The 12189-nt window shown below is 41.5% G+C and overlaps 1 protein-coding gene across 1 annotated transcript in view; it reads left to right on the top strand.

The window, feature by feature from the left end:
- Positions 1-12189, top strand: part of sorcs3a (sortilin related VPS10 domain containing receptor 3a) — a 200545-nt gene that overhangs the window by 154617 nt on the left and 33739 nt on the right. The window contains exons 12-18 of the mRNA XM_076728201.1: positions 822-898; positions 1919-2010; positions 3225-3332; positions 4332-4449; positions 4546-4679; positions 7633-7746; positions 11699-11870. Of these exons, the coding sequence (XP_076584316.1) occupies positions 822-898; positions 1919-2010; positions 3225-3332; positions 4332-4449; positions 4546-4679; positions 7633-7746; positions 11699-11870 (815 nt within the window). The remainder of the gene's footprint in view (positions 1-821; positions 899-1918; positions 2011-3224; positions 3333-4331; positions 4450-4545; positions 4680-7632; positions 7747-11698; positions 11871-12189) is intronic.

The following is a 12189-nucleotide window of genomic DNA, read 5'->3' on the forward strand; positions in this document are numbered from 1 at the left end:
CAGCCAATTGTGTGTATGTGTGGGAGCAGGAGCCAGTTTGTGTCGAGCAGTGTCTTTGCACCTGCAAGGGAAAGAGCATGTGAAAGAGTTGAAGCAGAGAAAGAGATGATTTAAAACAAAATAGATGTTTTAGCACCAGTGGCGCTGTCAGCAGAAAAAGTCTGCCTTTTTGTTGTGTGTGAGTGTATACGTTCATACGTGAGTGTGTGTTTGTCTTTGGATGTGTCTGTTTTGTCTTTGGTGTGTGTGAATGGTGAATAAACATACATCACTGCTGCCATGCTTGCACAGTGTGTCTTTGTGTGTGTGTATTGCTGGCCGAGCCTTTGCTTTGGCACCTCGATTCACTTTGCCCGCTGCGCCTTTTAAGACGTCAGCTGGTGCAGAGATCATCTCACCAACATGACAAACACCATCCAGATCAAACACATGCCTATTTACTGAGCCGTGGCCAAGATAGTAGAGCAGATCAACAAAAGAAGCTAGTTCACTCACTGCACACTCACAGGGAAAAGCTTTGGAGGCATTGTGCTGTAACACTGCAAACTGCCAGAGCGAAGAAGGCACCCGCCCTCCTCCACATTTCATATTATGCTGCCTGAATGATGCAGGCATCCATAGGAATTAACCTAAGGTCTTCTCTGTATTATTCACATGAATCGAGAGACAGCAAGCTGATCTGGGAATCAAGCCAGAGGAATAAATTAATCAGAGACGTGGTGTGATTGGCAGCATGTATTTAAAACACATATGGCCCTTTATTTGTGTCATCTCACTGCAGTTTTGTTATGTCACGTGTTCTCTTGGCATTTCCACTGCAGGAAATATTGGAGCAGAGCTGTCATACAACAACGTTGGCATGTTCATATCATCTGATGCTGGCAATAGCTGGAGACAGGTGAGCTTCACACCACGAATCACACCGAGATCCGGCCAACTGACACACTTGTACAATAGTTTGAACTGTTGACATAACAGCTACTGGTTTTCCAAATGTGTTGTATCTCAGCAAGTATTAGAGTCTTGCTATACATCCCAACTGAAACCATGCTAAACCGCATCCCACTTTGTTTTCAGCGTTTGCAAAAGGCCTTGTTCACCTGACGTTTTGACATGTCACAGTTGGAGTAGCAATGGTGTAAATAATAAAATGAATGATGGCTGAATTCCATTTAGCTGCTTCAGTGTCAGGGTCCTGGTATTGTGCATGCTGGCTCACTGTCACTCTACCATGCCTTACTGACACACTGGAGCAGAGCCATTGTTAGCATCATCAGCAACACGTGTGCTTTTCTTACATCAGGTGAAAATGTCTACTGTGTGAAAGCCATCGCAATAGGACAAGGTTTATGACTCGAAATTCACACAATTTTTTTTTTTTGAAAAAACACATCCTTGATTTTAGACGGATACAAACAAAAGCAGGCTCTTTTCTATCCAGCAACCTTCTGTTTTGCAGACTAAAATGAAAACTGCAGGTACCAGATTTAATCAACTTCAGCTGGGTAGCAAATTCATATACCTCTCAGCTGGTTGAAAAGTCCTTCTCCAATTGACTTAACACAAGGACCTTTGTGAAAGAGTATTAAATATGCACTTGATGGCTTCATACATTACATATATGAGTCAGAGGCTAAAGCAACACCCATGATTCATGTTGCTTTTTGAAAACACACTTGGATAAAGCTATACAGATGTTGGATTTACTGTTTGTATTTTCAAACAATATGTTAACACTTTTACTCTCTCTCTCTCTCTCTCTCTCTCTCTCTCTCTCTCTCTCTCTCTCTCTCGCTCTCTCTCTGGAGTAAAGTAACTCTTGCAAAATGTGTGCATTTAGAGGAAAATAAAATCATTTAGACCAAAAACAAAACAAAGGATTTCCCAGTACCAGTAATGTCTGCATGTCTCTGTTCAGATTTTTGAAGAGGAGCACAATGTGTGGTTTCTGGACAAAGGAGGGGCCCTCGTCGCTGTCAAACAGCCATCAGTGCCAACCAGACATTTGTGGTACGTCCATTTGGAGAACTTTTTTGGACGCTCTCCCTCTCTTGAATTGCTTTTCCAATTTCCTACTGCTATTTTTAGGTTAATTCAATGCTTCTGGTCCCAAAAAATGAGCACATATATATTATATATGAACACTTGATTTATTTAGTGGTGCACTTTGTGGTTGTTGAAAGAAAAAAGTTTAATCTGAGAGATTTTTTTCAAACCACTTATCATTAACAGGCAGCACTCTCAGCACCCCCCCCCCCCACCCCCCCAGCATTAACACATTGCCTTCCTCTTGCCAAATCGGTTGCCTACGCTGTGCCTCAGTGCAGGCTAATCCAAGTGAGACCAGATCTGTTCTCCAGTCGCTTTTGCAACAATTCTGAAATTAGTTTTAGAGCCAGTGAAGTGTAGCCTGCTGGGTTTTTGTCTCCAAACCAATTTAAGTGTGATGGTAGAGGAAGTGAAAAAAAAAAAAAAAAAATGACAGATAGAGAGAAGCCTGTGTATCTTCACAGCCACTGTACAGCCACTAAGGAACAGTATTGCTTTCCCAGCCACTGTTGAGTTAAACACTTCCCTTGTCTGAATCTCATAATAGGTGCATGTGTAGTCTTTGCTTTTATCCAAATGAAGGCAGTGGATGTTTTTTGAGGCAACATGGGAGGATTTTCTTTCTTCCAAGCACAGGCCTCGGCAGTGTTTCGACCCATGTCACACTCAGGTACTCCTAGTTGTTCTCACGTCTGCACCGATGTTGATAAGCTGTCAGAATCAATAGAGCCCAGGCCCCAATGATGAAAGCTGTCCAATTTTTTTTTCTTTTTTTTTTCTGTCTCCTTCTCCCTCTCCAGTTTTGTAGCTGAACATGAAACAGTTCTATTCTGGTCTTGTTTTTTTTTCACCTCTGTGTAGACATTACCCAGGACCCGTGACATTGCTCTTTTCCTTTTCGACATGCTCTGAAAGCAGTTTTGTGCATCTTTGCTTTGATAAACAGACAGAATGTTTCTTAAATATGCCTTTAATGCTCAGCTTTTTGATATTTACCCAAAGCTACAGTAGCTAATTGCACAGAGACTCAGAGACTTGTCTGTTGAGACAAGCCAGTCATCCTGATCCCCACCTAAATCCCCTCATATGACCAGGCTCTAATAGAGAGCATCTGTTTCCGTGCCTTCGCTGTTGCTGTGTTTGTGATGGAAATGCGTTCTGACACACATACACAGGGTCAGCTTTGACGAGGGGAGGCAGTGGACCCAACACAGCTTCTCCTCGGTGCCTCTGTTCGTGGATGGAGTCTTGGTGGAGGCTGGGGCTGAGAACCAAATCATGACGTAAGTAGTGACAATTCAAGAAGGGATGAATGACGTGTTGAGAGATGTTGATTTCTCTGTTCTTTCAGGGGGTGTTGTGGGCTGAGTCAAAGATGAATGGTATTTTCTCTTCTCTGTTCAGCCCTGTGTGGTATTTTTTCTCAGTAGAAAGGCCAGAGAGATGGGGGACCTTTAAAGAAGGTGTCCATTCAAAGCTCTGCGGTATTTAGTATTTATTAAACCACATATCTGAGGGGCAGGTAATGGGTCATATAGGCTGTTAGCCAGACCTTTGTGGATATTATGTCACCTGACAAATGGGTTTGCTCATAGGGAAATCACTTGCTAATGCCACTGCTATTGTTAAACCTTAAAGTCCCTGAAAACATGCCTTTTTCACAGTAGAATTAAAGTCATGACTAAATGAGCAGCAATCATTAAACAAACAAACAAACAAACAAACAAAAAACCATCTTTAGTTATTATTTATTGTGAGTTTGTCACTTTGGGAAATCAAATATTAGAATTATTAACCAACCTGTCTTTTGTAAACACCCATCACCTTTTACAGAACACCATCCTGATTCAATGTTGACCTACCATGCTTCAGCATAGAGCAGCAGCTCAGTGATTTCCTGTGCAATGCCAGACTACTGGTGACAGCTTGAGTGCACTAACTTTTGGTTTCACCTTCAAATGTAACATTTTAGACCAATGGCTACCAACCTTTTTGGCTTATGACCCCTGAAAATGAAGCTTGTGTTCAGCAGCAGTTCAGCCATACTGTGATGTAGTATTTCTTTCTCAGATTGTTCCAGTTGAAGGGGTGAATGAGATGATAAATGCAATGAAAATTGGATGAATCTTTCAGACTTTAACTTTACCCCTTTGGGTAGTACAATGCTATATTTACCAACAGAATTCATGGCCAGAGCTAAAAAAATTAGACCCAGTGTATCATAAATCTGTGTTGATTCACATTATTTCAATCGTCTTATATTTAATCTTTTGCCTTTGCAGCTTTTTCGGACACTTCAGCCACCGTTCAGAATGGCAGCTCATCAAGATAGACTACAAGTCTGTTTATAGCAGGAAATGCACAGAGGAAGACTATCAAACCTGGCACCTGCACAACCAGGTAAGAAAACAACCTGGGCACCAGTGACTATGTTATTGTTCGTGCCATAAAAAGAAATATCACTCATTGTAGTTACGATGCTTATTGTGCCAACAGGGTGAGCCATGTGTGATGGGACAAAAGCAAATTTATATGAAGCGCAGGCCTGGAAACTACTGCATGCTGGGAAAGGACTACTCCCGAATCCTCTCAGCTGAGTCCTGTATTTGCCGAGCTCATGATTTTGAATGGTAAGACGATGCGTTCCTTTGCACAATAGCTCCTTTCTTCATAATCATCGAGGGGGATTATGTTTCTCGCCATTGTCTGCTGAAGGAGAGCTTCATTAACAACAATGTTTGTTCTCCAACTCTGCCACACATGTAGAAGCACTCCTTTCAAAGCAAGTGCTTTGCTGCCAAACGTGAGTGTTTGTAACAATGTGGATGTGACTCAGCAGGTCATTCAGTTTAATGCTAGTTAAATCAAATCCTCTTGTTTGTCTAAGTAAGAAAGAAAAACAGCTACCATCCAATAGCCATTTGTTGGTTTCAGGTGCATCCAACCAGCTTCCATTAAGAAGCTCCATCAGTCCACTCAAATGTGGTCTCCAGGTTGATCTAGCCTACCTGCCTACTTAAGCTACTAACAACTTACTCACTCACTTAAGCCCTTTAGCTTTAAAAGCTTAATTTGGTACAAAACGGGCAAACAAAACACACAGATCAGAAGAGAATGTTTTGAACTGTAAAGATCTACTTTTATATACGGCTCTTTTCTTATGGTTTTCTCATCTCATCTGATTTGTTACTAAAAAGAGTGGCTACAGACACATCCTGAAGAAAAGTAGCTTCATGGATGTGCTCTTGTAGAAATACTACAGACTAGAGATGGTTACATCTGTTAAACAAAACAAAACAAACAAACAAACAGCAACACCTCTGAGGAAAAGAGAAAATATGTAAAGTGGATGATTTATCCCTCAGCAGTGTGTGTCATCCTGAATGAATTAACAGTGCAACAACTGAAGCGAACAGTCCGGACAAAAGAGGAGTTCCAGACAAACACCATTTTCACTTTTCATCCTGGAGGCCAATTTTAAGCCCTTTAAGGGGGATCTATTGTATATGCCATTCATGTGTCTCATTAATTTACTCCATTGGCTGCGCGTTTTTTCAATAATCTGATAAATTTGGGATCGTTGTACACAATTTGCTCCTAATGCCTGTCTCTGTCACATCTGTCTGCAAGCTCGCTATGCTTGTAATTCTGTTGAGACGATGTGCGTGCGTGTGTGTGTGTGTGTGTAAGCGTGTGTGTGGGGGGGGGGGGGGTGTAAATAGTTTCAATTTGTATGCAAATCCTAAATGGTTGTATTTTTTATCTTGTAATGACAGAGAAGTGAAAAAAGCCAAAACGTACAGCAGTTATGTAAATAGTGTTTGTAGAAGGTCAGGGAGTGAGTGCTAATTGCTTCCCATTGAACTACTGTAAAGTTAGTTTTCTTTTCTTCCTCTGTCTTTCTCTGAGTCTGATGTCGGACTGTCTGTCTTGCTCCGTCTCTCTCTACAGGAAATTACTCGGTGCATATTTACAATTCTAAAATGAGGATTTAAAAAACATCAGTGCAGAAAAGTGCTCAAAAACCTTGAACGTCATTCGAGGTGTGAAGAATCTGTCTGCCAGATGATTAGCTTGAGTGGTGCTACACAAGGGGGAGACCTGGCTGCAAATGGTGCAATTCTATCATTATATTGTATACACAAAACAAGATTCACAAGAGTTAGATGAAAAGGTTGATACCAGTCTCATGTGCTCAGTATCAGGACGTGATAGCTTAGCTTAGCATAAAGACTCAAAATGGGGGAAACAGGTATCCTGGTTTTCTTCAAGGTTAGTAAGCATTTTCTCCAAAGCATACTAATTAACACGCTGTGTCTCATCGAACAAAAGTTTATTCATCTGCCCAGCCCTTGTGTACAGTGTCTCAGTTAATTGTCTGACACCCTTGTGGTCACAGCAGGTCTGCAGGAGGTCATTGTGCACGGCTGTTTCAGCCCAAAAATGGCATTAGCACTTTAGCACCACCATGAGGCCCTGTCATTTGTATAAGGATTAAACAAATGCGATACAGTGTGTGATTAGCTCAACATTACAAGTGCTGATATGTCTGTTTTTAAACTACTAAGAATATTATCAGCCTTCTCATATAACTTATGGTGTGGAGGCAAATAAGCGTATAGATGTCAGCAGCACATCCAGCCCTCATTTATTCCCCAGGACATTGTTTTAGGGCATTAAAAAGTGATACATGGAGCATCTGTTATTAAATGGAAGAAAAAGTGTTTGTGGAAAAAGCTGTTTTTCCTCCTCAAACTAAGATTGAAAAAAGTTTCATTTTGGTATCAAAACTGAAGGTATTGTGTTAGCATTGGTACCAAAAAAATCAAAGAACACTGAAGCTGTTGTTTCTTTGTTTAAATTGATTTTTTCTGATAATTAGAAGTTTCCAAGTGACTAAAGTAGCAGCAAAAAAAAAAAAGAGAGAGAGGCGTGCTTTTTAAAATGATGAAAACGTTGAACCACAATCCCAATTCTGTGTGCACACATAGCTTTAACACGGTTGCACACCATCTCACTCTCAAGATATGCTTTTAGCTGTTCTGTCCCAAATACACCAAACTAATCTTTTGTCTCTTTGTCCTTATGCATCTGTGCAACCAATCTGCCTTGACAGCTTGTTAATGAATAGTTCACACTGTCGTAATCACAGAATCAAACTGGACTAGTCAGTCACTGGCTTGTTGGTTTTGTTTATTTGTTTTGGCCTGGTGATTAATTGATAAATCAATGTCATGACTGTTATTAGATTGGGCACTTGCTTACCTTGCTTTGTTACATATAAATCATGTTGTGATTGGAAACACTAGCAGGCAGCGAGAGTTAGTCATCCTTGTGTATGGCAACAGCCCCCCTCCACAGTGTGTTTCCACACACTGCTTCACACTGCTGTAAGCGCATTTGTCAACAGTGGCCTTAATCAATACATAATAATGACGCGTCTCTGTGCCAGACGGGCCCCTGGTCACCAGTAATAAAGAGATAGATAAGTCAGGGATGTGGAACACACTATATGACAATATGTCCCTTCTCACATGCTGATATTGATCAGGTGCCGTGTGGATGTGCTTTGTTGTCCGACAGTGATTATGGATATGAGCGGCGCGGTGACGGGAACTGCCGGCCTGCCTTCTGGTTCAATCCTTCCACCATCTCCAGAAGCTGCAGCCAGGGTCAAAACTACCTCAACAGTACAGGGTGAGGACTGTGTTATTTAGTAGGAATTCATATTACTCCTGAATCATGTATATACATTCATGTGTATTTTTTCTTTCAAATGTGTCTGTTATGGTGGCTTTTTCTTGGATGCTCAAGCAAGGCTTAAGAGCAGATACAGATCTCAGATTTAATATGATTTAGAATTGCAAACCTGAATGAGATGCTGTGTGGTAGGAAGCGGCTGCTGGTTTAAACATGTTGGCTTACAATGTGGGAATAGAAACTCTGATACAGTCCGTGAGGAGCTACACAGAATTGGTGGAAAGCAAATTGGTACATTTACTGAATTTTAGCACAAGTACTACATTTCAGAGAAATATTGTACTTTATGCATCACTGAATTAATTTAACAGTTAAAGTTTGATCATCTTTGTTCAGATTATAGAGGACCCTGCATACCCAGAGATGTTGATTGGACCTGCTCAGGGTGGAGTTCAACAGAGTTTGTTGAGATTTACTTGAGGTCACCAAATTCAATGTACTAATAAGAATCGAAAAGTTATAACTTGTCCTGTACCAAAACTAGCAGAGGAGTGAGAGCATGTGAATCAAGGCGAGTTGACGGAAAGCTTTGATCAGGCAAAACACTAATCCACTCTTTTTTAGATCACTTAAAAAAAAACATTGCAAGAGACATTTAACCATGGCTCCATTGTTTACATATGTAGAGCTGATAGCGCTGAGTAACACAAACTGATTCCTAGTGGAAAGACTGGAGATCCCCAAGGAATTAAGGAGAAGGAGGAGGGGATGCAGAGCTAGGACGAAGTGCCGTGAGAAGAAAAGATGGTAAAAAAAAAAAAAAAACATTCATACCATCTCTTCTTATGTGGAACATGAGATCTCTCCCTAATGAGATGGAAGAGCTAATGGCGCTAACCAGACTGCAGAGGGAGTACCTGTAGCACAGTCTCATATGCTTCACGGAGACAGGGGAAAACTGCCAGAGAGTTGTGGAAGAGCCTGAAAACTATCTCAAGCCACAGCAGCGACAGCAAATCAAGTGAGGAAGGAGTTCAGAAGATGAAGGTGAGGAAAGTTACTGGCCCTGATGGCATCAGCTCCAAACCGCTCAGGGACTGTGCAGATCGGCTCTGCGGAGTCATTCAGCACATCTTCAACATGAGCCTCAGATTGGAGAGAGTTCCAGCCCTGTGGAAAACTTCCTGTATAGATCTAATCATCATGACCGTGCATCCCAGGGAGCCCAGCCACTTCTGACTGGCTGCCCTCCCACCTGATGAAGAGGATGGAGAGGATCATACTGAACATCTCCGTCACCTGGTGAGCAGTGAGCTGGACCCGCCACAGTTTGCATATTGACCAGGCATTGGTGTGGAGGATGCAGTCATCTGCCTGCTTTACAGATCCCTTTCTCACCTGGAGAATACTGGAAGCACAATGAGAGTTATGCTTTTGACTTCTCTAGTGCTTCCAACACAATCCAACCATCACTGCTCGGGGTGAAGCTGAAAGTAGCCAGAGTAAAGTGGCAGCTTACTGTGTGGACCATCAACCACCTCACCAACTGACCACAGTATGTGAAGCATCGTGACTGTGTGTCCAATGTGATAGTCTGCAGCAAGGGGGCTCCGCAGGGGACAGTGCTCTCTCCTTCCCTCTCCACCCTCTACACATCGGTCTTCAGACAGAACACTGACAGCTGCCACATCCAGAAGTTGTCCGATGTCACAGCCATCGTTGGATGTGTATCACAGGAGAACAAACTGGAACACAGGGAGGCCATAACCAACTTTGTCAACTGGTGTGGACTGAATCACCTGCACATAAATGCTGGCAAGACAAAGGAGAAGGTGATAGATTTCTGTAGGAATGTGCCACGGATTACAATGGTCAGCATCCAGGGTTTGGATATTGCGATTGCGGACTCGTGCAAATACTTTGGTGCTCACCTTAACCACAAACAGATGTCCTGTACAGGAGGGGCCAAAGTCGTCTACACCTCCTAAGAAGACTGAGTACACAGGAGACTGTTACAAACTTTATGGCTTTGTGGTGGCATCTGCAGTTTTCTACACAGTGGTCTGCTGGGGTTGTGGAAGCTCTCAGAGGGACAGCAAAAGACTGAACAAACTCATCAGGAGAGCCAGCTCTGCCCTGGACTGCCCTCTTTACAACATCGAGGAGGTGGGTAAGAGGAGGATTAGCCAAGCTGATATCGATCATGGACAACACATCCCACTCCCTGCATAAGACAGTGGGGAGGCTTAAGCAGATCCTTCAGTAACGGACTGTTGCATCCACTCCGTAAGAAAGAACGCTACCACAGGTCCTTCATCCCAACAGCTGTCAGACTGTTCAACTCCAGCATCATGTAATGTAGCATTGTGTTGGTGCTGTTTTTTCCCAATTCTAAATCATATTTTTTTTTTTTAATTAATTTGCTGTATTTTTGTAACTGTAACTGTTGCAATAACACTGTATTTATTATCCATATTGGCAACACCTTTCTTAGAAACTGTACATATTGTGCATATACATACACATATATACATTTACATATACATTTTTTAGTGCTTGGCTGGCTGTAACAACTTAATTTCCCTGATGTGGGATAAAAAAAAATTGTATCTTATCTTAGGCTCACTGAACTACCAAAGAGCTTCTAAAACATACATTTAAAATTAGCTACCCTTCAGCCAGCTACAATAAAATGCTGCTTAGATTTTAATGGACAACACAAGATAAAACATAGGATCTTTCAGGAATTTGGGGCTCTGTAATTTAACACCCTGAATTGGAACATTCTGTCTGTATGATGAATACTTTTACTCTTAATACTTGAAAGTTGAATGCAGGACATGTACCTGTAACTTGGGAGTACTGATATGTTTACTCAAAGCAAAACTATTCAACAAGAGATAATTACAGGATAATTGCACAGTTAATTTGTAGTAATTTCCCAATGTTTCTTGGAGTCAGCTGCTCTAAAGCCATCATCACATTTACCTGTGCCATGAAAGGTGTAGCAATGACACACTTGGACTAGAGCCATAAAGTAAGCAAATATTCTTATTATTTTATTGGTATTATACATTGCAGTTGACACTTTTTACTATTCCTCATCTGACTATCATATTTGTCACCTGTCTACCACAATATTATATCTTATATCATATGATTACAGAAAATAAGGTATATGTGTTGCACATGTGACAATAAAGAGTCTGAACTCAGACTACTGATGTCAGTAACACAACATCTAGCTTAAGATCGATAACTTTAGCTAACATTAGCCACTTTAAGCTATTGGTCATACTGTACTGGCAAACCCATTGAGGGTACTGAACTGAGCAAGGTCGTTTCAAATATTATAATTTCTGCTTTTTATTTGCAGGATTATGCTGTTTCTTAAAGTTACAAAGTTTCACGTTAAGTGTATGATCTGAGTACTGCTTCCACCACTCACATAAACTCCTCAATGGAGCTCAGCTGAGATTATGTCAGTATTACATTCTACTACCACATCCTTGAAGTTAAAATTACTCTCACTGCAATACACCATGTAGGTTTACAGACCATTTACTTGAATGGGATTTTTCTGGCTTGTGCCAGCCAGATGTGTTTTCTGTGTTAGTTTTGAGGTTCCTAGGGGACAAACACCTTGAAAAGCTTAATCACAGTGGGAGTGTTTTATTCCCTACTGCTGTGATTAAGCTTTGCAAGGTGTCTCAGCCTCTGACACAGCTTGTGTTGTCAGTTGTCATCCACACTGCTTTTGCAATTGGAAGACACAACAGCTGTACTGACACACCACTTTGCTGACTCTAAACCACAAGATCTTATAGCATCTAGGGGATTCATTGAGAAGCTAAAGGAATGTATAGACTCAATTAGACTAAAGTAGGAAAGGACAAAATAGGATGATATTAAAGAAACGCTTAATTTCATTTTTTGGATTTTTCCAAAGGTACCGTAAAGTGGTGTTGAACAACTGCACTAAAGGAGTTAAAGAAATGTACACGGCCAGAAAACAGCAGTGCCCCAACAGACCTCCTAAAGGACTCTTGCTGACCACCAAAGACGGCAAACTCACCGCCAACCTGGGCAGCAACGTAACCTTCCTGGTGCATCTGGATGAGGTGAGAACACAGTAGCCTACGGGGGTGGAAGCAACATGGCTCCTTCACTAATCTAGCTGGATACCCGTGTCCCCAAGGCACAGATATATTATGTTTAGTTTCAATCAATGGCAAATAACTTATTTTGGCCCATGAGTTTGCAACAAATTTCCACTGTGATATCCAGCAGACAAGACACAAATTTGCATTCATCTGGAGGCTTCCAATATTCACTCTCCTTTTAGCTCTGTTTTGGTCTCCACCAATTCCTGAAAGAAATACCTGTCTCTGTAGCTGGTAAATGCACCACTATGATCACCAGCTAGTTGCTAACTTTGCC

Source organism: Chaetodon auriga, chromosome 4, assembly GCF_051107435.1.
Source record: "Chaetodon auriga isolate fChaAug3 chromosome 4, fChaAug3.hap1, whole genome shotgun sequence".
Lineage (NCBI taxonomy): Eukaryota > Metazoa > Chordata > Actinopteri > Chaetodontiformes > Chaetodontidae > Chaetodon > Chaetodon auriga.